Below are 27,664 nucleotides of genomic sequence, written 5' to 3'. Positions count from 1 at the left end.
CTCTCCTGCCTCAGCCTCTTGAGTAGCTGGGATTATAGGCATATGACACCACGCCCGGCTTTTATATTTTTAGTAGAGACAGGATTTCACCATGTTGGTCAGGCTGCTCTTGAACTCCTGACCTCAGGTGATCAGCCCACCTTGGCCTCCCAAAGTAGTGGGATTACAGGCGTGAGCCACTGTACCCAGTCCAATTATACCATTTCCTTGCAGACATCTTATATTTTTACTGTTTGTACTTAGGTGTATGATCCATTTTGAGTTAATTTTTGTTTATGGTATGAAGAGCTGAGGTTCACTTTTCCCTCTATTCCAGCAACATTTGTTGAAAAGAACATCTTTTCCTGTTAAACTACGTTGGTACCTTTGTCTTAAACCAGTGAACTGCATGTGTATTCTCTAGTGTGTCCATTGGTCAACATGCCTATCTCTATGCCAACAACACTTTTTTTTTTTTTTTTTTTTTGAGACGGAGTCTTGCTCTGTCGCCCAGGCTGAAGTGCAGTGGCGTGATCTTGGCTCACTGCAAGCTCCGCCTCCCAGGTTTACGCCACTTTCCTGCCTCAGCCTCCCGAGTAGCTGGGACTACAGGCGCCCGCCATCTCGCCTGGCTAGTTTTTTGTATTTTTTAATAGAGACGGGGTTTCACCGTGTAGGCCAGGATGGTCTCGATCTCCTGACCTCGTGATCCACCCGTCTCGGCCTCCCAAAGTGCTGGGATTACAGGCTTGAGCCACCGCGCTCGGCGCCAACAACACTGTCTTAATACTACAGCTTTATAGTTAAGTCTTGAACAAAGATAGTGTAGTCTTGTAACTTTGTTCTTTCCCAACATTGTTTTCATCTTCTAGGTCTCTGCATTTTCAATGTATATAAAATTTTTTATTTTATTTTATTTTAAGAGACAAACTCTTGCTCTGTGTCCCAGGCTGGAGTGCAGTGGTGCAAATGTATCTTGCTGAAGCCTAGACCTCCTGGGCTCAAAGGATCCTCTCACCTCGGCCTTCTAAGTAGCTGGGAAGACAGCATGTGTCATGAGGCCTGGCTAACTTTAAACAAACAAAAAAAAATTTAATGTTTTTTTATGTTGGCCAGGCTGGTCTTGAACTCCTGACCTCAAGTGATCCTCCTGCCCTGGCCTTCCGAGGTTCTGGGATTATAGGTGTAAGCCATCACACCTGGCCTTAAGTTTTTAACTAGTTTGTTACTTTCTACAGAAATGGCTGAGGCATTGATAGATATACAATTTGGGGTGAAGTAACATCTTAATGAATTCATGAAAGTTGCATATATATCTCACCACTTATTCAGGTCTCTTTTAATTTCTTCAGTAATACTTTGTAGTTTTAGGTTAGGTAGTTTTGGTTTATTCCCAAATATATTATGATCTCTGAAGTTATTGTAAATGGTATCCATTTTAAATTTCAAATTCCAATTGTTTCTTGCTTGTGTGTGTATATATATAATTTCCAAACTATATATTGTACATATATAGGATGTAGTGTTTCCATATAGTGTGTGTATACACTAGTCAGAAACAAAAATATTTTCTATTTGCCTACATATTTATAATATCTGTCAGTCTATATTACTTTGTACAGATCCAAATTTCTATTTAATACTATTTTCCTTTTGCCTGAAAAATCTCCTCCAAAATTTCTTGTAGTGTACGTCTGTTGATGTATTCTTCTCACCTTTTTTTAGCTTAAAAAGTCTGTTTTTCCCCTACACTTTGGAAACATATTTTCACTGCATATAGAATTCTGAATGGACCTTTTTTTTTTTTTTTAACCTTTCAATACTTTAGAAGTATCTATGATCTCAATTTTAGAGATGTCTTCTAGTTTGCACAGCTTACAGCATGAAGTCTGCTGCCATTCTACTTTTTGTTCCTTTTTTTTTTTTTTTTTTTTTGAGATGGTGTTTCGCTCTTGTTGCCCAGGCTGGAGTGCAGTGGCACGATCTCGGCTCACCGCAACCTCTGCCTCCTGGATTCAAACTGATTCTCCTGCCTCAGCCTCCCGAATAGCTGGGATTACAGGCATGCGCCACAATGCCAGGCTAATTTTGTATTTTTAGTAGAGACGTGGTTTCTCCATGTTGGTCAGACTTTCTGTTCCTTTGTATGTGATGTGTCTTTTGTGTGGCTACTTTTTAAAATTTTCCCTTCCTCATTGACTTTCAGCAGTCTGATGATGTGGTTTTATATGCTTTTATGTTTCTTCTGCTTGAATTTAACTTTTTTTTCATTTATGGATTGAGAGTTTGCATCAACTATGGAAAATTTTCACACATTGTATCTTCAAACATTTGCTCAGCCCCTGCCTTAGTGATACTCTAATAATATGTGTATTAGACTCCTTGATACTATTCCATACGTCTCTGATGCTCTGTTCATTGTTTTTTCGGTCTTTTTCCTCTCCATGCTTTAGACTGAACATTTTCTATACCTATTTCACTGATATATTGGCAATAGCTCTTCTATGTCATCTGCTAAGTCCAAATTATTTCTAGGTAGATCACTTCATTCTTCTCCTTGTTAATGGGCCATTTTTTTTTGCTATGTTGCATGCCTGGGAATTTCTCATTAGATGTCAGATACTGTAAAATTTATGCTGTTGGGTAATGGATGTTGTTCCATTCCTTCATAAGAGTGTTAGATTTTGTTCTGGCATGCAATTAAATTACTTAGGATTAGCCTGATTCCTTTGAAGCTTGCTTTTGGCTTTTCTGTGTATAGATTCTTTGCAGTCTCTGGGACTAATTGAGCCCCACTAAAGCAGTCCCCATCTGTGGACTCTACCTGTTACTTCTGATTACAAAGTTTCTTCATTTTAGCCAAGGGGAAAGCAAAATGTTCCCAATCCTCCTAGTCAGAGGGAAAACAAGATGTATGACTTCTAGCAATCAATCACTTGGCCTTCTTTCCAATAGTACTTTCCCCAGTCTCTAGTAGTTTCATCCTTTGCATGCAGATCTCTACTCAGCCAATATTTCGAGGACCCTTTGCAGATCTTCATAGCTCTATCTGAATTTTTTTCTCTTCACTGTTCCACCTCATAACTTCTAGCCAACTCAGACTCTCCAATCTCTGACCTAAACTCAGCAAGACCACAAGGCTCTGTTTGGAATCCCTCCTCCATCCCTGCTCTTGACCTGGAAAATACCTCCAGGCAGTAAGCTGGGACAATGGTCGAGTTCATTTCCTTCGTTTTCCCAATCATGATCCTGAACTCCTGGTTGAACAATATCTGAAAACAATTTTTTTTTAGCCCGATTTGCCTTGTTTACAGCAAAATGTCAGTTCCTGTAGCTGTTGACTGCATGGGGAGAGGCAAAAATCATGTTCATTTTTCAGTTCATGCTCAACAGTTTTCCATGCAGATTTAAAAAAACACAAATTCAACAACTTTTTAAATATCACATTTCTCAATGGGACTCTAACATTTGCCATTATTTCTACCTAAGAAACACAAATATTTAAATCTAAATTTTATTAAGAATACTTGATTGGGGCCAGGCACGGTGGCTCAGCCTGTAATCCCAGCACTTTGGGAGGTGGGAGGATCACCTGAGGTCAGGAGGTCGAGACCAGCCTGACCAACATGGAGAAAACCTCGTCTCTACTAAAAAATACAGAATTAGTCGGGCGTGGTGGCACAGGCCTTTAATCCCAGCTACTTGGGAGGCTGAGACAGGAGAATCACTTAAACCTGGGAGGCAGAGGTTGTGGGGAGCCGAGATCATGACATTGCACTCTAGCCTGGGCAACCAGAGCAAAACTCTGTCTCAAAAAATAAAAAAAGAAAAGAAAATTTGATTTTTGGCTGGGTGCCACGGCTCATGCCTGTAATCCCAGCATTTCGTGGGGTTGAGATGGGTGGATCACCTAAGGTCAGGAGTTCGAGACCAGCCTGGACAACAAGGCAAAACCCCATCTCTGCTAAAAATACAAAAAATTACCAGGTGTGGTGGGAGCTCTACTCAGGAGGCTGAGGCAGGAGAATTGCTTGAACCCATGAGGCACAGGTTGCAGTGAGCCAAGATTACACCACTCTACTCCAGTCTGGGTGACAGAGAATCTATCTGTAAGAAATCTATCTGTAAGAAAATGTTAAGTAATTCTTCTCAGATGTTCATTATATGACGGTCAAAATACTTTATCAATCTCAAAATCCTTCACTTAATTTTTCTTTGGTTGAAGCTACAGTACTTCCAATTAATGCTATTTGAGTGTAAGAAACTGAGCAGAAAGTCTTTAAAAAGGAAGAAATTTTTGGCAGTCTCACTATATTTACGAGGTAAATAATAATATTTGGGACCCACCAAGGTGAAGGAGCCCTGGCAAGAGTCCAAACTTTCAGATGGGATCCATGGTAGACTATGTCTTAGAGACCAGAATGAACTAGAGGTAGAAGGAGCCTTACCAAGATTACTACAAGGCTTGTGATACCGTTCCCCGAGTAGATTAGGTGATCAGACTCCTACTCTATTTGGCAAGCAGAGGATTAGCCTTGTCTTATGGCAAGACATCACTTAGAGCCTCAACAATTTTTCAGAAACTATCAAGCATGCCAAAACAAACAAAAAAACTGGAAACTGACAGAAAAACAAAAGAAACAGACGCAGAGGTGATCCAAATACTGGAGTTAAAACAAGCGCATTAAAACAACTACGATTAATAATTTTAAAAATATAGAAGATGGAGAAAACAGTTAAAACAGATGGAGCATTCATCAGAAAAGCATACAGTCTATGAAAAAAAGACTACACTGAAATTAAGTACAGTTGGTTCATATAAAGACACCATCAGGGAAACAACATGACTTTGGGTCAGGAAAGGTATTTATAATAAATGTATCTGTCAAAAAAACTTGAAAAGACAAAGCAAAAATCTTCATAAAAGAAGATATCCAAATGGCTAACAGGCAAATTCGCTTAATTTTCATTATTAGAAGGAAATACAAATTAAAACCACAATGTGATGCTATACACCAGTATGGCTAAAAAGAAAGATACCACCAAGAGTTGACAAGGATATGCAGCAACCAAAATCTCATGTACTTATAGTGGGAGTATAACTTAGTACAACTTCTTTGGTAAACTGGTTGGCGGTATCAGACCTCAAGATACACATACCTTATGACCTAGCAATTCCACTTCTAGGCATATGTCCAACAGAAGTGTATATATGTACATTCACCAAAAGACATGTAAAAGAATGTTCACAGCAACACCATTTATACTTTCCCCAATCTGAAAACAATCCAAATGGCCATGAACTAAACAGATTAACTGTGGCACATTCATATGATAGATATTACACAATTGTGGCATATTCATATGATAGATATTATATAGCAATGAATAAACTGCTGAATAGCAACAGCATGGATGGATCTCACAACACATAATGTGGGATGAAAGAAGACATAAAAGAGTTCACTGAGTATGATTCCATTTCTATAAAGGCAAAAACAAAGCAAAAACAATTTATGGTGTTAGAAGACTGATGACTAGGAGAACAGGCATGAGGCAGGCTGGATGCCACTGGTGTTTCTTAATCTGGGTCATTTGTCACTTTGTGAAAATTCATCAGCCTAACACACTGTTCATGCAGCTTTTAGTAGATATTACATGTCCACTAACTTTATTTTTAAAATTATGTCTGTATATAAAGCTGTTAATGCTTATCCTGAGAAATCCATTTGTAAAACGGCAACCTTATGGTCTAACTGGAATTCCACTAGATTTTGATGTAATGATAGGAAACTTTCATGAAACTATTCAACTAACTGCGACCAATGAAAGCTCTTTTTTGTTTTTGGGCAGGAGTCTCGTTCTGTCGCCCAGGCTGGAGTGCAGTGGCGTGATCTCAGGTGACTCCAATCTCCACCTCCCGGGTTCAAGCAATTCTCCTGCCTCAGCCTCCCGAGTAGCTGGGACTACAGGCGCACACCACCACGCCCAGCTAGTTTTTTGTTTTTAGTAGAGATGGGGTTTCACCGTGTTGCCCAGGCTGGTGTCAAACTCCTGAGCTCAGGAGCCTCGGCCTGAGGCTGGGATTACAGGTGTGAGCCACTGCGCTCGGCCCAGCTCTTATTTAATGAACCATATCTGGGAGGAAAACTGAGGAAACTGGTAATTTTTATGGAAGCCTGAGTGTGACTAACATATGTTATCTACTTGTAGTTTACCTTGGAGAAACATTTCTATGTCTAAAATTAGTAATTCATTTCTCCAGGCATTGTTATTATGTAGTAGGTAAGAGCATAGGTTCTGAAGACAGAATGTTTAGATCCAAATCCAGGCTCTGCCATTTACTACTTGAGTGTTTTGGGGCAAGAAACTCTGATTTCCTCATCTGTAAAAGAGGGATACATTTATTATTAGGATTAGATAAATTTTAATAAAGAATGAGTAGGATGGACAGGCATGGTGGCTCACACCTATAATTCCAGCACTTTGGGAGGCTGAGGCAGGCGAATCACCTGAGGTGACGAGTTCCAGAGCAGCCTTGCCAACATGGTGAAACCCTATCTCTACTGTAAACAAAAAATTAGCCGGTCGTGGCAACACATGCCTGTAATCCCAGCTACTCAGGAGGGTGAGGCCGAAGAATTGCCTAAACCCAGGAGGTGAAGGTTGCAGTGAGCTGAGATCGTGCCATTGCACTCCAGCCTGGGCAAAAAGAGCGAAACTCCGTCTCCCAAATAACAACAGCAGCAACAAAAGAATGAGTATGGAGGAACACATGCAAAATAGTAGTAACTTTCTTAAGATACTGTGGCTCGTAACTCCTTCCTGTCCCCCTTTCTATCTCTGTAAACATTTTTTTATCACATGAAATTCAATGTGAGATTTTTTTAGGCCATATTAATATTTTATTCAATCAGTATTGGTGAAATGGTCTGCTCTTGGGTGCCTTAGACCCTGCTGCTTACTCTTTGGAAGTAATTGCATATAAAGGCATTTTCTTCCAACTTAAGCAAGTTTCATTTTTGTCATGTGTTTTGGGCCATCAACTTTCTCTTCTATGAGCTTCTGCAGCTCAGTTGTTATTGCCTTTCCCATTTCCTCTTGATTCTAAAAACAAAAATGCTTAAACTTCTAAATCCAGCCATACTACAGACACAGACAACAGTGGCACTAATTCCTTCAATACCTGCGGCATGAGAAAAAACAACGATAAAATCCGGTTTTCTCTAGAGCCAGGATAATAACGGGGAACAATATATTTCTTTTTTCCTTTGTAAGGGTTCCTTTATTTCTTAAATGTTTTTAAAAATTTAAAAATAGATAATGTATACAAAACTACATGAATGACAGGTAGAACAGCTACGATGGAGCCCCACACTTAAGCAATCTGAAAAATTGGGGGAAAAAATATCTATTTGAAGACATTAGAAAGCTGTGGAGAAAGCCATAACCTGAGAGACCAATAACTAGAGAGACCAAGACCCAAGAGACGTGAGCTAGACACTTGGCCAGTGTTCTTCTCTCAAGGCATTTGTCAACTCAGGCACACAGGATGCTATGAAATCAAGCAAAAAGTGACTGAAATCACAGAGGGCTGGTATTAAGGAGCCAAGAACTAGAATATAAGACCAGCAATAGGAGGGGAGCCACAGACCATATCCCAGGCAAGAGGGCTGTAACACAAGAATGGGGGAAAATAAGAAATCACCAAGTCTTATAACATCTGCAGATCAGCCTCAGTTCTGCTCAATTTCTGAATAGATTGAAATGTTGTACTGTATCTCTATTGCCACATAATAATGTACTCCAAAACATAATGGCCTAAAAATCCAAACATTCATTATTGCAATTCCTGTGGGTAAATAAGTAGGAAGTCGTGGACTCAGGGGTTCTGGCTCACGTTTTCTCATTAAGTTGCAGCCAGGATGCTGGCAGGTGCTGTAGTCACTTGCTCCAGAGCAAGTGATCTAAGAGAGAACAAGGAAGCTAATGTATTTTATGATCTACTAAAATAATGTCACTTGTGCCATATTCTATGCATTAGAAGTGAGTCACTAAGTATAGTCCAAGATGGAATTAGGCTCCATATTTTCAAGGAGGGGTACTGAAAATTTGTGGACATATCTAAAATCCATCACAGGTGCTGTGTCTCTCTGCTGCTTTCCAGAGTACAGGGTGAGTCTAGTCTAGTGGAAGACATCATTCAGAACCTTTACAATTTCCAATATACAATATCCAGTAATCAAACACAAAATTAGCAACTGTCCTAACAGACAGGACAAAGATGTAAAAAAGCAAACACAAATAGAGTTCAAAGTGACCCAGATAGGAGAGTTGTCAGAAATAGATCTGAAAATCTTAGTGACTAAAATGTTCAACACATGGATGGCAAGGTAAAGAATTTCACCAGAGAATGTGAATCTGGAAAAAATAACCAAGAACTGAAAAATATACAAATTGAAATTAAGAATTCAATACATGAGTTTAATAGCTACTTGGATCAAGTAAAATAAAGGATTAGGACTAATAAGCTGGAACACAATACAGTTAGTTGAAGATACCCATACAAAAGTATCTAGAGCAAAACAGATGCAGTATATAGAAAAGCACATAATTAGAAACCAGTAAGATAGAAGACATGGAATGCTCCAGAAGCAATATCTGAAACAGTATCAATAACTTTCCCAAGACAATGAAAGGTATCAAGCCATAGATTCAAGAAGGGCCAAGTATACTCCCCACCACCTAACATCTTATATTAATAGTATATTGATGAAAACCAAAGTAGAATATCTTAAAAGCAGCTGGAGACATATCTTCGAAAAAGCAAAAATTAAAACAAATGTTAAAACATTTCAACAGAAATAGAAGTCAGAAAGCAATGTGATGAAAATAACAGTACTCAAAGAAAATAGCTGCCAACCTATAATTCTATACCCAAGTTAACATACCCTTCAAAAATAAAGACAACATGAAGTCATTTCCGGATAAAAACTGACGGCATTTTTTTCTAAGCAGAACTAAAAGCAAAAGAAATAATAAATAGAGATCTTCATGTGGAAAAAAAAATGAGCCCAGATGGAAAGATGAAACTACAGGAAGAAATGGGCAAGAGAAAACATAAATATGTGGGTAACTCTAAATAAACAATGATGGTACAGAGTAGTCATCCTCTGGGACTTAATGTAAAATTGAAGTGCACAAAAACACGTAAGATGGGGAAAACAGTAAACAAAGCTGAAGTATTCTAAGATCAAGCATTGTCTATAAAAGAGCAGAAGTAGTACTCCAATGAGTAAAGAATATATATCATTAGGATAACTTCTAAAGGAATAATGAAAACGGTAAAATTAACAAGGTAATGGGGATGGAAGAAAAAATTAATTCAAAAGATGGCTAAAACAGAGAGATAGCTACATATGAGGAAAAGGACCATAAAACTGGGCAAACAGAAAACAGATAGTAAGACTGTAATTATAAATCCACACACATCAGTCAGATTACACTAAGCATACATCACTTTGCTGATTAAATACAATGCTAGTGTCCATGCAGCCATATTCAGGTAAGTAAATTTTAAATTATCAGCACTTCAGAAATCCATATGCCTCTATCCTGTATCATAAACTTCCTCACCATAAATGGCATATGTGGTACTAATCTCCTTGTTTTACTCTCTAGATTTACTATGCAGCTTAGAATCCCTGAATCATACACTTCGTTTTATGGCTATTTTTGAACTTCATTTAAATGGAATCATACACGTCTTTTGTGTCTGCTTTCCAATCATACTTTGTGGGAATAATCCATACTGTTGCATGTGACTGCAGTTCCTTCATTTTCATTCATGTGCAACATTCCACTGTATAGATTACTGTAATTTCCTTTTCAACTGTAGATGGACATTTTCCTTTCAGTTTTTGGCCATTATAAAAAATGCTGCTAATAAACATTCCTGTACATATATTCTACGGCATATCAACATGCAATAGACATACCTCTAACTAGGGAATATCAACAGATGGGACTGCCAGGTCAAAGGCTATTCATATCTTTGATACTTCCAGATAATGCCAATTTTCTTTTGGACTACTATACCAATTTACTCACCCAACAACAAAATATTAAACACAACTTCCTTTATTTCAAAACCTCACCAATACCCAGTAGTCAGATTTTTAAATGTATTTTTTCCTTACCTGATATGAAATGTTATCTCATTGTGGTTTTAATTTGCATTTCCCTGATTACTAATGAAGATGAACACCTTTTCATATGTTTATTGGCCATTTCAAACTCCTCTTTTGTGAAGTGGATGCACAAGTCTTTTGCCCATTTTTCTTTTGTATTATTTGGTTTTTACTCATTGACTTGTTGAAGTTCTTTATATATATTCTGCGTACTAGTCCTCTACAGGTTATATGTGCTGCGAGTATCTTCTCCAACTCGGATGGCCTGTCTTCTCACTATCTTTATAGTGCCTTTTGAGAAAAGAAGTTTCTAATTTTAATGTGGTAAAATTAATCCATTTTTCTTTTATGGCAAGGGCATTTATGTCTTAAGAAATCTTTCCCTACCCAAGTTCATGAAGACATTATATATTCTAAAAGCTCTATAATTATAATATTCTAATATTGTATTCTAATATAATTCTAATATTCTAAAGCTTTATAATACATATTCTAAAAGCTTTATAATTTCCTTTAGCTATTTTTAGTTCCTTAATCCATGAGTTTGTTTTTATAGCTTTACATAGGGGTCCAATTTCATATTTCCCCGAACATAAACAGCAAACAAGATGGTACCATTTACTAAAAGTCAATCATTTCCCAAATGATTGACTGCCACACAGTCTCCACCACATATCACACGTACATACATACATGGATTTCTGGACTCTCTACTGTTACACTGATCTACTTGTACCTGATATGTTTTGGGGCTTCTATAATGGTATTACAGCTTTTCCTAATTGTTTCTATCTTATATTCTCAACAGAAATACAAAAGATTTCTTAGATATTAGAATTCAGCAATCTTCTTTTACTCTTACTAATTTTAATAATCTGTAGGCTTCACTGGATTTCATACATACACACCCCAATCACCCAAAAATAGTAGTAATATTGTTCCTTCTTCACTATACTTTGTATTTTTCTTTTCCCCCCGATTTTTTGGCATTCTTACTTTAGCTAAGACATTCAGTATGTTATATAAAATGGTGACAGCAGGCATCTTTCTTTTTTTTTTTTTTTTTTTTTTTGAGGCGGAGTCTCGCTCTGTCGCCCAGACTGGAGTGCAGTGGCCAGATCTCAGCTCACTGCAAGCTCCGCCTCCCGGGTTTATGCCATTCTCCTGCCTCAGCCTCCCGAGTAGCTGGGACTACAGGCGCCTGCCACCTCGCCCGGCTAGTTTTTGTATTTTTAGTAGAGACGGGGTTTCACCGTGTTAGCCAGGATGGTCTCGATCTCCTGACCTCGTGATCCGCCCGTCTCGGCCTCCCAAAGTGCTGGGATTACAGGCTTGAACCACCGCGCCCGGCCTGCATCTTTCTTTTGTATCTCCAAGGAACACTTCCAATGTTTCACCATCAGATTTGTCTTAGGGTTTTTGTAGATAATTTTTGTCAGATTAAAGAAGTTACCTCTTATTCTGAGTTTGCCAAGAATTTATTTTAATCATAAATGGGTATTTTATCAAGTCCTGCATCTATAGTGAGTTGTGAGTTGATAATGGTTTTTCTCCAGGCAAATCACATTATTTATTTTATTTTTTGAGACAGAATCTTACTCTGTCGCCCAGGCTGGAGTGCAATGGCGTGATCTCAGCTCACTGCAACCTCTGCTTCCTGGGTTCAAGCGATTCTCCTGCATCAGCCTCCAGAGTAGCTGGGACTGCAGGTTTGTGCCACCATGCCTGGTTAATTTTTTTTTTTTTTTGAGATGGAGTTTTGCTCTTGTTGCTCAGGCTGGAGTGCAATGGTGTGATCTTGGATTACTGCAACCTCTGCCTCCTGGGTTCAAGCAATTCTCCTGTGTCAGCCTCCCTAGTAGCTGGGATTACAGGCATGCACCACCATGCCCAGCCAATTTTGTATTTTTTTTTCTTTTTGAGATGGAGTCTAGCTCTGTCGCCTAGGCTGGAGCGCAGTGGCATGATCCCGGCTCACTGCAAGCTCCGCCTCCCAAGTTCACGCCATTCTCCTGCCTCAGCCTCCCGAGTAGCTGGGACTATAGGTGTCCACCACCACGCCTGGCTAACTTTTTGTATTTTTAGTAGAGACGGGGTTTCACCATGTTAGCCAGGATGGTCTCGATCTCCTGACCTCGTGATCCACCCACCTCGGCCTCCCAAAGTGCTGGGATTACAGGCGTGAGCCACCGCACCCGGCCTAATTTTGTATTTTTAGTAGGGACAGGGTTTCTCCATGTTGGTCAGGCTAGTCTCGAACTCCCGACCTCAGGTGGTCTGCCTGCCTCGGCCTCCCAAAGAGCTGGGATTACAGGCATGAGCCACCGTGCCTGGTCAATTTTTAAATTTTTACTTTCTTTTTTTTTTTTTTAGTAGAGATGGAGTTTCACCATGTTGGTCAGGCTGGTCTCAAACTCCTGACCTCGAGTGAGCCACCTGCCTCAGCCTCCCAAAGTGCTGGGATTACAGGCGTGAGCCACCATGCCCAGCCACATTAATTGATGTTTAATTGTTAAACCAAGGTTCCTGTACTCTTGAGTCAAACTCAACTTTTGTAGACTATTGAACTTGGTTTACTAGTTATCTTGTTTAGGACACCTGCATCTATTCTGTGGTTTAAAGCAGGCTGTAATTTTCCGTTTCTGTAAAATTTTAAAATTGATTTTATAATAGTATTAGGGTTATGCTAGTCTCATAAAATGAGCTGAAGAACATTCCCTTTTCTTCTATTCTTTGGAAGAGTTTGCTTACAGCTGGTGTTATTTCTTGCTTAAAAATTTTATAAAACTCACCATTAAAGCCATCAGAATCAAGTTACACATTTGTTACACCTATCCGCACATTCACCATGGGCTGAGAGTGCTGCCTCAGTTTTATAAATCCCAGGGTTCTTCCTTCAGAATAGAACATGAGATAGATTTGTTCATATAACAGACACAAACCACTGCTAAATTGGATATATTTTTCTATAAAGTGCTATTTTAATGGTGCCTTTTTCACTTCCATCACTACCACTTTTTATTTTTTGTTACTTCATGAGTTTCAGCACATGCATCAATAAGGGGTCACACTACAAAGTGTCACTGAAATGTGGCTCTTGCCTTCATCAACTAAATGCCTCCTTCACAGCAGCTTCCTGGCTTAAAATAAAATGTGGGTCCAATATTACAGAATATTAGGGCATCTCCTGAAGGGTCACAACTGCATGTTAAATCCCCCAACACAAACATAAATGGTTTAGACCTGTAATGCCTCTCCTTTGTTTTAGAGCCTCCTTGTGTACGCACAGTTATTTGTGGGAAAGGGTGTTCTTCGAACAATGGCCATCATTCAATCTACTTATCTTTGATTTTATGTTTTCCTCTTTTTAAAAACTCAAGTATAGGGCCAGGTGCAGTGGGTCACGCCTGTAATCCCAGCACTCTGGGAGGCAGAGGCAGAGGCAGGCAGATTGCCTGAGCCCAGGAGTTCCAGACCAGCCTGGGCAACATGGTGAAGCCCTGTCCCTACAAAAAATACAAAAAATTAGCCCAGTATGGTGATTGCACACCTGTAGTCCCAGTTACCTGGGAGGCTGAGGTGGAAGATCACTTGAGCCCAGGAGGTTGAGGCTGCAGTGAGCTGTGATTGTACCACTATACTCCAGCCTGGGCAACAAAGTGAGACCCTGTCTCAAAAACACCCACAAAACCCTAAAACCAAAAAAAACCCACAACTGAGGTATAATATGTAAAAGTAAAACTATAGGACATTTTAAGAGTCAATGTTAAGAATAATCAATATTATAAAGATCCAAAACTGATGAAGAAAAAATTCATTATTATAGATTTAGATAAATTTATGCATGTTTGCAGAAACACCTACCTTTCAGAAACAGACTTATTTTGATCTGGTGACAAATTAATTATTTTACTTCCTTTTTCTGAAGGGTTAGAAGGCTCATATTTCACAGAAGACCTTTCAACTGGACTATTAACTGACTCCAGATTCTTATCCAAAATCATAGCCTCTGAATTTGCAACCTATTAAATACGTGAGAAAAAAGCAGTTGAGGGGAATTTTACCAATCGTATCCTTCCAAACAAAATAAGGATTTTCAAAGTATTCTTGCATACATATGGCAAAACATAAGTTAAATCACATGTATTTCGATGGCTGATGACCATGATTGTGATTTGCCTGCCAAAATGAATTTTTAAAAACTCCGAAGAAATAAAAATGATGGTATACATCAACTTCCTAGCTTGGATGGAAAGAAGGAAAAACAAATGTTCAGGTACTCAGACAACACTGTATTTCTATAAGACTAAGTTTTAGGAACTAATAACTTAAGAAAATTTTACTTTTGTTATACTTCTAATAAGACTAAAAATAACTCAGACTGCCAACTTGCTCTTCCAATTGCTGAGTTTATTTAAAACTTGAAGCTGAAACATTCAGTGTTCTCAGCTTTGGTTGAGAAGTTGCAGCATTTTATATATATGTAAATATATATGTACATTAATTCAAAAGGATCAAGGGACAGCATGAACAAAAATGTACTGGGTGCCACGGAAGCCGGGCACCTGTTCGTTGCCCCAAACCTGTAGCAGTGGTGGCTAACCCCCCAATTCTATACTTGGAGGATCAGGGGGCACAGTTCACCACAGCAGCACTATCAGTTGGGTGCTCATCTGACATCTGGGGCAATGGCAGGCCCAATCTGTTGCAGTGGTAGTGACCATAGGCCAACTTTTTTCCTGAATTTCCCACCCAACAGCACTGGGGATTGAGGGGGCACCTGCAGGGGCTAAATGGGAGACCCTGTGGAGCCAGAAGAATGAAGCTAAACAGTATGGTACTGTAAGAGCTCTGAAAAGTAAACTGTCATTGAAACCACAGCTTAAAAGAAAAGGCCAGGATCTACACGCTAAACCTAAACAGGGGAACTTCCTGCTGAAAGAGAGTCCTATGCTTAGTGTTTTCAAAGAGCCCTCCATGTGACTGCATACTGAGACATTTGATCCTTCCCAAGGTACTAGCAAAAGGGTGTCCAGCCAAAATCTTGACTTTCTCTGCATACTCTTCTGAAAGTGAGCCTCCTAGAGTCTTCTGCAATCTGGACAGGTTGAGAATTGCCTAAATCATTAAGTCCTGATTTCTTTTTGGTAAACAGTTTGTTCTTCGGTTTTTCTTTTTCTCGCATTGTAAAAAGAAGCAAGAGGAAATCAGGCCAAACCTTCAATACTTTGCTCAGAAACCTCACATGCCCCATAATCCCAGCTACTCAGGAGCCTAAGGCATGAGAATTGATTGAATCCAGGAGGTGTATGTTGCAGTGAGCTGAGATTGTGCCACTGCACTCTAGCCTGGGCAACAGAGCCAGACTTTGACTCCAAAAAATAAAAATAAAAGAAGAAATAAAAAAAACATAAGTCAAACAAAATCCAAATTCATTGTTTACAAGTTCTGCTTTCCATGTAACTATAGGATACGATGCAACTAAACTTCCTGCCACTATATAACACAAATCCCCTTTCCTCGTGTTTCCAATAACATGTTCCTCACTTCCTTTCAAGTCCTCACCAACAATGCTTTTAATGTCTGTATTTCTACCAAAAGTTTGTTTATGATCTAGGTATTAAGTCCATGGTAGGTTTTCTCCACTGTGCCCCTCATTTCCTTTTAACCCCCACGGGCAGTTTCTACTAAGAGTCTGTTCAAGGCAATCTAGCCTTTTTATAAAGCATGCTCCTCAAAACTCTTCTAGTCTCTAAGCATTACCCTACTCCAAAGCCACTTTCACATTTTTAGGTATTGGTTACAGCAGCACCCCATACTTCCTGATACCAAATTCTCTGTAAGTTTCCTGAAGTTACCTTAACAAATTACCACAAACTTCAAAGCTTATTTTATCACAGTTTTAGAAGCCAAAAGTTTGAAATCAGTTTTACTAAGCTAAAATCAAGGTGCTGGCCTTCCTGCTGGAGGATGACTGTTTCTGGACTTGAGGCCCTCCTCCATCTTCAGTGTACTTCATTCTCCATCCACTGCTTCCATTGTCTCATCTCTTTTTTCTGCCTTTGACCTTGCCACATGTTTTGTAAGAACCCTTTTGATTAAAATGAGCCCACACGGATAATCCAGGATTAACTACCCATCATCTCAAGATACTTAATAATACCTACAAAGACTCTTTTCACCATGTAAGATAATATATTCACAAGTTCTGGGAATTAGGTCATGGACATCTTGCAGGGACCGGACCATTTTTTCCATCTACCACAGCTGTAGAAGGTCGAAAAAACACTATCAACTATCTTGGCACAATGAACTCAAACATGACATTTATAGAACATTACAGCCAACATTCTGTACACAGAACATTCATCAAGTGAAATAATATGCTGGCCTATAAAATAAGTTCAGCTTTCAAAATTTAACGTTTACATAGTATGTTCTCTGACTAAATGAAATCAGGTATTAGAAAAATAAAATACCTAGAAGTCACAAATATTTTAAAATTAAACACACATTTCCAAATAATTCACAGGTCAAAGAATACAAGGAACATTATAAATCATTTTGAACTAATGGAAAACAAAGATATGATGTTTGAAAGATTATAATCTTTGCATTAAGAAGTACATAATCTAACCACTAAGAAGATGCTTAGAAAAAGTGATGCTTAGAAGGAAATTTAGCTTTAAATGCTTAATGTTAGAAAAGGTCTCTTAAAAACCTGGAAAAAGAACAAATTATAACTAAAGTCAGTAAAAGAAAGACGGTAATAAAAAAACAGGAATCAAAATAAAACAAATGATAGAATTAACGAAATTTGGTGATCAAGAAGGAAAAATAATAAATATAAAAATACAGATTAACCCACATAAGAAACAAAGTACAGTGTATCACTGTAGAACCCCAAACATTAAAAGGACAAGTGAATTTTTTTTTTTTTTTTTTTAGATGCAGTCTCACACTGTCACTGGGCTGGAGTGCAATGGCATGATCTCAGCTCACTGCAACCTCCGACTCCCGGGTTCAAGCGATTCTCCTGCCTCAGCCTTCCAAGTAGCTGGGATTACAGGCACCCGCCACCATGCCTGGCTAATTTTTTGTATTTTTAGTCAAGACAGGGTTTCACTATGTTGGCAAGGCTGGTCTTGAACTTCTGACCTCGTGATCCGCCTGCCTCAGCCTCCCAAAGTGCTTGGATTACAGGTGTGATCCACTGCGCCCAGCCTAGGATAAGTGAATTTTACTGATAATTTTGTGACAGTGAATTCAATAATTTAGATAACATGGACAAATTCCTTACAAAGATAACTTAGAAAACTGATAAAAGATGGGAAAAAAAAAATCTGAATGGCCCTATACCTATGAAAGAATTGTATTTTCAAGTAAAAACCTTCTTACGAAGAAAGCTGTGGGCCAGGCGCAGTGGCTCACGCCTGTAATCCCAGGACTTTGGGAGGCTGAGGTGGGCAGATCAACTGAGGTCTGGAGTTCGAGACCAGTCTGACCAACATGGAGAAACCCTGTCTCTACTAAAAGTACAAAATTAGCCAGGTGTGGTGGCGCATGTCTGTAATCCCAACTACTCGGGAGGCTGAGGTAGGAGAATAGCTTGAACCCCGGAGATGGAGGATGCGGTGAGCTGAGATTGTGCCACTGCACTCCAGCCTGGGCAACAAGAGCGAAACTCTGTCTCAAAAAAAATAAATAAAAAAAGAAAGCTCCTTGCTCAGTTTTCAGAATCTAAATGCTGAGTATACAAATATTCACTATAAAATTATTTCAGATTGCTGGCAAGATGGCTGAATAGGAACAGCTCCGGTCTGCAGCTCCCAGTAAGACTGATGCAGAAGGCGGGTGATTTCTGCATTTCCAACTGAGGTACCTGGTTCATCTCACTGGGACTGGTTGGACAGTGGGTGTAGCCACGGACGGTGAGCCAAAGCAGGGTGGGGCTCTCACCAGGGAAGCACAAGGGGTCAGGGAATTCTCTTCCCTACCCAAGGGAAGCCATGATGGACTATGCTGTGAGGAACGGTACACTCCAGCCCAGATACTGCATTTTTCCCATGGTCTTCACAACCCACAGACCAGGAGAATCCCTCTGGTGCCTATGCCACCAGGGCCCTGGGTTTCAAGCACAAAGCTGGGTGGCCGTTAGGGCAGACACTGAGCTAGCTGCAGGAGTTTTTCTTTTCCACACCCTAGTTGCGCCTGGATTGCCAGCGAGACGGTACCGTTCGCTCATCTGCAAAGGTGGCTGAAGCCAGGGAGCCAAGTGTTCTGGCTTGACAGGTCCCACCCCCTACAGAGCCCAGCAAGCTAAGATTCACTGGCTTGAAATTCTCGCTGCCAGCACAGCAGTCTGAGGTTGACCTGGAATGTTCAAGTTTGGTGAGGGAGGGGCGTCTGCCATTGCTGAGCCTTGAGTAGTTGGTTTCCCCCTCATAATGTAAACAAAGCCACTGGAAAGTCTGAACTGGGCCGAGTCCACTGAAGCTCAGCAAGGCCACTGTGGCCAGACTGCTTCTCTAGATTCCCTCTCTCTGGGCAGGGCATCTCTGAAAAAAAGGCAGCAGCCCCAGTCAGGGGCTTATAGATAAAACCCCCATCTCCCTGGGACAGAGCACCCGGGGGAAGGGGTAGCTGAGGGCTTTAGCAGACTTAAACGTCCCTGCTGAACAGGACTTTGAAGACAGCAGCAGATCAGTGGATCTCCCAGCACAGTGTTTAAGCTCTGCTAAGTGTCAGACTGCCTCCTCAAGTGGGTCCCTGGCCCCTGTGTATCCTGACTGGGAGACACCTCCCAGTAGGGGCCGACAGACGCCTCATACAGGAGAGCTCTGGCTGGCATCTGCCCCTCTGCATCCTCTGGATGAAGCTTCCAGAGGAAGGAACAGGCAATAATCTTTGCTGTTCTGCAGCCTCCGCTGGTGATGCCCAGGCAAACAAGGTCTGGAGTGGACCTCAAGCAGACCTGCAGTAGAGGGGCCTGTTAGAAAGAAAACTAACAAACAGAAAGGAATAGCATCAACATCAACATCAACAAAAAAGGACGTCCACTCAGAGACCCCATCCGAAGGTCACCAATATCAAAGACCAAAGGTAGATAAATCCACGAAGATGGGCAGAAACCAGCCCAAAAAGGCTGAAAATTCCAAAAACGAGAACACTTCTTCTCCTCCAAAGATCACAACTACTTGCCAGCAATGGAACAAAACTGGATGGAGAATGAGGGTGACAAATTGACAGAAGTAGGCTTGAGAAGGTGGGTAATAATAAACTCCCATGAACTAAAGGAGCATTTTTTTTTTTTTGAGATGGAGTTTTGCTCTTGTCTCCCAGGCTAGAGTGCAGTAGAGTGATCTCGGCTCACTGCAACCTCTGCCTCCCGGGTTCAAGTGATTCTCCTGCATCAGCCTCCTGTGTAGCTGGGACTATAGGTGTGCACCACCACGCCCAGCTAATTTTTTAATTTTTAGAGATGGGGTTTCACCATGTTGGCCAGGGTGGTCTTGAACTTTTGACCTCATGCCCACCTCGGCCTCTCAAAGTGCTGGAATTACAGGTGTGAGCCAGTGTACCCAGCCTAAAGGAGGATCTTCTAATCCAATGCAAGGAAGCTAAGAACCTTGAAAAAAAGTTAGACGAATTACTAACTAGAATAACCAGTTTAGAGAAGAATACAAATGACCTGATGGAGCTGAAAAACATGGTACAAGAACTTCATGAAGCACACAGAAGTATTAACAGCTGAATCGATCAAGCGGAAGAAAGGATATCAGAGAGTGAAGAACAACTTAATGAAATAAAGTAAGAAGACAAGATTAGAGAAAAAAGAATTTTTGAAAAAGAACAAACAAAGCCTCCAAGAAATATGGGACTACGTGAAAAGACCGCATCTACGTTTGATTGTTGTACCCGAAAGTGACAGGGAGAAGGGAACCAAATTAGAAAACACTCTTCAGGACATCATCCAGGAGAACTTCCCCAACCTAGCAAGACAGGCCAACATTCAAATTCAGGAAATACAGAGAATACCACAAAGATACTCCTCAAGAAGAGCAACCCCAAGACACATAATTGTCAGATTCACCAAGGTTGAAATGAAAGGAAAAATGTTAAGGGCAGCCGGAGAGAAAGGTCAGGTTACCCACAAAGGGAAACCCATCAGACTAACAGTGGATCTCCCTGCAGAAACTCTACAAGCCAGAAGAGAGTGGGGGCCAATATTCGACATTTTTAAAGAAAAGAATTTTCAACCCAGAATTTCATATCCAGCCAAACTAAGCTTCATAAGTGAAGGAGAAATAAAATCCTTTACAGACAAGCCAATGCTGAGAGATTTTGTCACCACCAGGCCTGCCTTACAAGAGCTCCTGAAAGAAGCACTAAACATAGCAAGGAACAACCAATACTAGCCACTGCAAAAACATACCAAATTGTAAAGACCATCGACACCGTGAAGAAACTGCATCAACTAATCAGCAAAATAACCAGCAAGCATCATAATGACAGGATCAAATTCACACATAACAATATTAACTTTAAATGTAAATGGGCTTAATGTCCCAATTAAAAGACACAGACTGGCAAATTGGATAGAGTCAAAACCCATTGGTGTGCTGTATTCAGGAGATCCGTCTCACATGCAAAGACACACATACGCTCAAAATAAAGGGATGGAGGCAGATCTACCAAGCAAATGAAAAGCAAAAAAAGGCAGGGGTTGCAATCCTAGTCTCTGATAAAACAGACTTTAAACCAACAATGATCAAGAGACAAGGAAGGGCATTATCTAATGGTAAAGAGATCAATGAAACAATAAGAGCTAACTATCATAAATATATATGCACCCAATACAGGAACACTCAGATTTATAAAGTAAGTACTTAAAGACCTACAAAGAGACTTAGACTCCCAGACAGTAATAGTGGGAGACTTTAACAATGCACTGTAAACATTAGACAGCCCAATGAGACAGAAAATTAACAAGGATATTCAGGACTAGTACTCAACTCTGGACCAAGTGGACCTAATAGACATCTACAGAACTCTCCACCCCAAATCAATAGAATATACATTCTTCTCAGCACCTCATTGTACTTATTCTAAAATTGACCACATAATTGGAATTAAAACACTCCTCAGCAAATGCAAAAGAACAGAAATCCTAACATTCTCTCAGACCACAGTGCAATCAAATTAGAACTCAGTATTAAGAAACTCACTCAAAACCGCCCAACTACATGGAAACAATCTGCTCCTGAATGACTACTGGATAAATAACAAAATTAAGGCAGAAATAAAGATGTTCTTTGAAACCAATGAGAACAAAGACACAATGTACCAGAATCTCTGGGAACATTTAAAGCAGTGTTTAGAGGAAAATTTATAGCACTAAATGCCCACAAGAGAAAGCAGGAAACATCTAAAATCGACACCCTAACATCAAAATTAAAAGAACTAGAGAAGCATGAGCAAATAAATTCAAAAGCCAGCAGAAGACAAGAAATAACTCTAAGATCAGAGCAGAACTGAAGGAGATAGAGATATGAAAAACCCTACAAAACAAAACAAATCAATGAATCCAGGAGCTGTTTTTTTTTTTTTTTTAAAAGATCCAACAAAATAGACTGCTAGTCAGACTAATAAAGAAGAAAAGATAGAAGAATCAAATAGACACAATAAAAAATCATAAAGGGGATATCACCACTGATCCCACAGAAATACAAACTACCATCAGAGAATACTATGAACACCTCTACACAAATAAACTAGAAAATCTAAAAGAAATGTATAAATTTCTGGACATACACACCCTCCTAAGTCTAAACCAGGAAGAAATCGAATTCCTGAAAAGACCAGTAATGAGTTCTGAAATTGAGGCAGTAATTAATGGTCTACCAACCAAAAGTCCTGGACCAGATAGATTCACAGCCAAATTCTACCAGCGGTACAAAGAGGAGATGGTACCATTCCTTCTGAAACCATTAGAAAGAATAGAAAAAGAGGGAATTCTCCCTAACTCATTTTATAGTCCAGCGTCATCCTGATACCAAAACCTCGCAAAGACACAACAAAAAAGAAAATTTCAGGCCAACACCCCTGATGAACATCAATGCGAAAATCCTCCATAAAATACTGGTAAACCGAATCCAGCAGCACATCAAATAGCTCATCCACCATCATCCAGTTGGCTTCACACCTGGGATGCAGGGCTGGTTCAACATACACAAATCAATAAACTTAATCCATCACATAAACAGAACCCATGACAAAAACCACACGATTATCTCAATAGATGCAGAAAAGGCCTTTGACAAAATTCAACACCCCTTCATGCTAAAAACTATCAATAAACTAGGTATTGATGGAACGTATCTCAAAATAATAAGAGTTATTTATGACAAAACGACAGCCAATATCACACTGAATGGGCAAAAACTGGAAGCATTCCCTTTGAAAACTGGCACAAGAGAAGGATGCCCTCTCTCTCACTACTATTCAACATAGTATTGGAAGTTCTGGCCAGGGCAATCAGGCAAGAGAAAGAAATATGGAGTATTCAAATAAGAAGAGAGGAAGTCAAATTATCTTTCTTTGTAGATAATATGACTGTATATTTAGAAAACCCCATCATCTCAGCCCCAAATCTCCTTAAGCTGATAAGCAACTTAAGTCTCAGGATACAAAATCAATGTGCGAAAATCACAAGCATTCCTATACACCAATAACAGACAGAACCAAATCATGAGTGAACTCCCATTCACAATTGCTACAAAGAGATACCTAGGAATCCAACTTACAAGGGATGTGAAGGACCTCTTCAAGGAGAACTACAAACCACTGCTCAAGGAAATGAGAGGACACAAATAAATGGAAAAACATTCCATGCTAATGGATAGGAAGAATCAATACTGTGAAAATGGCCATACTGCCCAAAGTAATTTATAGATTCAATGCTATCCCCATCAAGCTACTATTGATTTTCTTCACAGAATTGGAAAAAAATACTTAAAATTTCATATGGAACCAAAAAAGAGCCCGCATAGCAAAGACAATCCTAAGCAAAAAGAACAAAGCTGGAGGCATCATGCTACCTGATTTCAAACTATACTATAAGGCTACAGTAACCAAAACAGCATGGTACTGGTACCAAAACAGATATATAGACCAGTGGAACAGAACAGAGGCCTCAGAAATAGGTGTCAACCACCTATCTACAACCATCTGACCTTTGACAAACCTGACAAAAACAAGCAATGGGGGAAAGCATTCCCTATTTAATAAATGGTGTTGGGAAACCTGGCTAGCCATATGCAGAAAACTGAAACTGGACCCCTTCCTTACACCTTATACAAAAATTAACTCAAGATGGATTAAAGACTTAATCGTAAGACCTAAAACCATAAAAGCCCTAGAAGAAAACCTAGTTGTTAGGAACAGTTTCTCTTCAAAGGGTTTGACCCCCCTTGTCCTTTGTTCTATTTTGTAAGTAATCTTTCCTGCCTTTAACATGCCGAGGCATGCCTCCATCCACCAAGATTGTAGCCGACCCACACTGCCTTAAAGTTGTTAGGTACAAACAATAAACGTCCTGGTTCTCTGTCCTATTCTAAATGCTAAATCTAGTCAATTAGGATCAGTTTAGATTGTGAGGTCCGACCCCAATTAACAGGGGAGGTGGGGGGGAGGGAGGGAGGACACAGAAACAGTAACAACATTAGGAATAAAAACCCTTCCTTTCCTTTGTTCAGTGTGCTCTTGTGATTGTGACTGACACAGGCAGCACCCTTCTCAGAAGTAAATCTGCCTTGCTGAGAAGTCTTTTGAGTGTTCGTTTTCTTTGCGACTCCCAGCTCATTTCTAACAATTTGGGGGCCCTGCCCAGGATCCCATTCTCCTCCAGGGAAGGGTCTCTGGTCATCTTCTGGGAGGGGATGCATCCCACTGACTCACTGCAGTGGCCTCAAAGGCTGGAGATCGAGACCCACCCGTTGTGACGAATAAACCTGGAATCTCAGCAATGCGAGAAGAGAAGGCCTACAAATACCGTGGCAACCAGGTAACTCTGTGCACAGACCAAGGTAAGAAAAGCCACTGGGGCGGTGAAGTTCTTCCTTGATGGTCTGGTTATCTTGGAGGTTGAAAGTGCATGAATGGTAACAAGCACTACTGCTGTGCGGAGTGAATGAGTCCAATCTGCAGTTCCGTGGTCAACTCATATGGCTTATGGTGGCCCTTTGGAGGTCCCATCAGGGGTTTATACTGATCCACCAATGTTAAGAGGGACCTAAATTCCCTCTGGGGAAGTGGCCAGAGAAGACGAAGCAAAAGGAGAAGAGCACGAGAAACTTCCAGTGGTGGGGGACGGTGGAGGCTCTAGGAAAGGAAAGGCAAGAAATCTCCAGTAGGGGGGCACTGAGCCTCACACAAACCTCCAACAGTCGGGAAGGCAAGAAATTTCCAACAGGGGAAATTAAGCCTCACCACAAAACCCCCAACTTGGGGTTTATTTGGGAAATACCCCAAATAAGGTAGGGCATAAAAAGGATAATGCCAGCAGCAATAACATTCCCCGATTGTCCCCTAGGGCTTATGTTAAAATATTGGAAAGATAAAGGACTAAACACAAGAAAAAGCAACAGATGACAAAATATTTTTATATCTAGACTCAGGAACCAATCCTCAAATCCTCAGTTTTCTGGCCAAAGTTTGGGTCATATGAGGATTGGCTCTGTCAGCTTTCAATAGGATGTATTAATTGTAAGAGCCCTACCTCCCAAGAGGAAATAGGTTATGCTATATGTTGGTGGCAAGGACTTGTACTCCTTTACCCCTGAAAGACGGGAGGGAACAAGTCAAAAACTAACCTTTGGTGGAAAGTTGGTTGTAATCACACCTCATCAAGTTAGAACCATCTTAAAAGGCAGGAAGGTGGCTTACCAACTTACTTAAAATATGAAGCTATCCTGTTAGAAAGAGATGACTTAACACTATCCACTGATAATTCACTTAACCCAGCAGATTTCTTGACTGGAGATTCAAATCTAAAGAGACGTGAACATGAGTGTTTAGATTTAATTAATTACCATACAAAAGTTAGGCCTAATTTAAGAGAGACCCCTTTCAAAACAGGGCAGCACTTATTTATAGATGGCTCTTCCCAAGTAATTGAAGGAAAAAGATATAATGGGTACTCAGTAGTCAATTGATGGGGAAGCCCTTGAAGAAGTAGAGTCAGGAAGACTGCCCAATAATTGGTCTGCCCAAACATGTGAACTGTTTGCATTTTATCAAGCCTAAAGCACTTGCAGAACCAAGAAGGGACTACTTATACTGATTCCAACTACGCTTTTGGGGTAGCTCACACTTTGGAAAAATTTGGACCAAACAAGGCCTTATTAATAGCAAAGGTCAAGACCTAGTTCACAAAGAGTTAATCACCCACGTATTGAATAATCTCCAGGGCCGGGCGCGGTGGCTCATGCCTGTAATCCCAGTACTTTGGGAGGCCGAAGTGGGTGGATCACCTGAGGTCGGGAGTTCGAGGCCAGCCTGACCAACATAAAGAAACCCTGTCTCTACTAAAAATACAAAAAAATCAGACAGGCAGGTGGTACATGCCTGTAATCCCAGCTACTCGGGAGGCTGAGGCAGGAGACTTACTTGAACCTGGGAGGCAGATACTGCTGTGAGCCAAGATGACGCCGTTGCACTCCAGCCTGGGCAACAAGAGTGAAACCCTGTCTCAAGATAAATAAATAAATAATCTCCAGTTGACAGAATAAATAGCTATTGTCCATGTCCCAGGACACCAGAAAAGCCTTTCTTTTGAAAGTCGGGGAAATAACCTTGCAGATCAAATAGCCAAACAAGTGGCTGTTTCCTCTGAGAGCCCTGTTTTTCACTTAACTCTCTGCTTTCCTCCTCCTACCGCAGTCCCCATTTTCTCTTCTACTGAAAAAGAAAAATTAATAAAAACAGGGGCTAAAGAAAACTCAGAAGGGAAATGGGTATTATCAGACCAAAGAGAAATGTTATCCAAACCCCTCATGAGGGAGGTCTTGTCTCAGCTGCATCAAGGAGTCCATTGGGGACCCCAAGCTATGTGTGATGCAGTTCTCAGAGTTTATGGGTGTACAGGAGTTTATACCCTAGCCAAACAAGTTACAGATAGTTGCTTAATATGTAAGAAAACTAATAAGCAAACTCTAAAAAAATCACCCCTTGGGGGAAGACTTCCAGGACTAAGACCATTCCATAGTATCCACAGTGATTATACAGAAATGCCTCAATTAGTTGCCTAAAATACCTATTTAGTAATAGTAGATCACCTCACTCACTGGGTAGAAGCTATTCCCTTTCCAAACACAACTGCTAATAATCTAGTTAAGGCATTAATTGAAAATATTGTACCCAGGTTTGAAATAATAAAAAACACTGATTCAGATAACGGAACTCATGTTAATGCAAATATTGTTAAAGGGCTTACTCAGACTCTAGGAATAAATTGGCAACATCATACTCCAAGGCATCCACCTTCATCAAGAAACGTAGAAAAAAATGAACCAAACTTTAAAGAATCATTTAAATTGATTTTGAAAACTTGATTGCCTTGCACCACCTGTCTCCCCATTGCCTTGCTCAGAATTTGAACTGCCCCTCAAAAAGACATTATATATTTGGTTTATGTTCTACTTCGTCTTCTCTTAGGACCCAAGGTCTCTTAGCACAAACACTGCCTCTTGAGTTCCCAGTGCATCCATATCGATCTGGAGATTATGTCCTCATCAAAAGATGGAAAGAAGAAAAACTCGAACCAACCTGGGAGGGACCTTATCTTGTGCTCCTAACCATTGAGACAGCAGTCTGGACCGTTAAGAAAGGGTACACCCATCACACTCAGGTGAAAAAGGCATCACCCCCTTTGGAGTCATGGGTCATCACTCCTGGGCCAACACCTTCCAAACTAATATTCAGAAAAGCTTAACCTGTCTAACTTGCTTCCTCTTTCTTCCGTTAGCTACCCTGGAACATTTTATTATCAGTGTAACCCGATCATCATTTCCTCAAACAATTACATTTGAAGCTTGCCTTGTTATGCCCTGTGGGGACCTACAAACCCAAAGGTAATTAGCCTCTTTAGGGAAGTACCTTTGCCCTGGCCCTCTAGAACACACAGAACCCACCCCTAACTCTCACCGTTGTGACCATCTAGCATGGTATTTGAAATCCTGTAGCTCTTGGGAACATTTTCATTGGACCACTCAGTACCAAGGCTGGACTTTCATGGAAGGTCCCTGTGCCACCCTAAAGCCTTATTTCCACATCGCTAAATGAACCACCCCCTCTAATTGTCAATCCTACCAATGTAACCCAGTCCTTATCCCCACTACTGCTTCTACTTCCATTGACCCTAAGCCCTAGACCTTAGGCTGTCTCTATGGTTTAGGAGCAAATGTTGCTGGAAGGGACCCTATAGCCTCCTTGAA

At 40.3% G+C, this 27,664-nt stretch overlaps 1 protein-coding gene across 1 annotated transcript in view; it reads right to left on the bottom strand.

Annotated features, from left to right (window-relative positions):
* ATF7IP2 (activating transcription factor 7 interacting protein 2) overlaps positions 1 to 27,664 on the bottom strand; it is a 102,890-nt gene that overhangs the window by 10,059 nt on the left and 65,167 nt on the right. Inside the window, exon 7 of the mRNA XM_010370259.2 lies at positions 14,034 to 14,191. Coding sequence (XP_010368561.2) covers positions 14,034 to 14,191 — 158 coding nt within the window. The remainder of the gene's footprint in view (positions 1 to 14,033; positions 14,192 to 27,664) is intronic.

This window comes from Rhinopithecus roxellana, chromosome 20 (genome assembly GCF_007565055.1).
Source record: "Rhinopithecus roxellana isolate Shanxi Qingling chromosome 20, ASM756505v1, whole genome shotgun sequence".
NCBI lineage: Eukaryota > Metazoa > Chordata > Mammalia > Primates > Cercopithecidae > Rhinopithecus > Rhinopithecus roxellana.
Note: the sequence above shows the minus strand (reverse complement) of the source record. Positions and strands in the feature narration are given on the sequence as shown.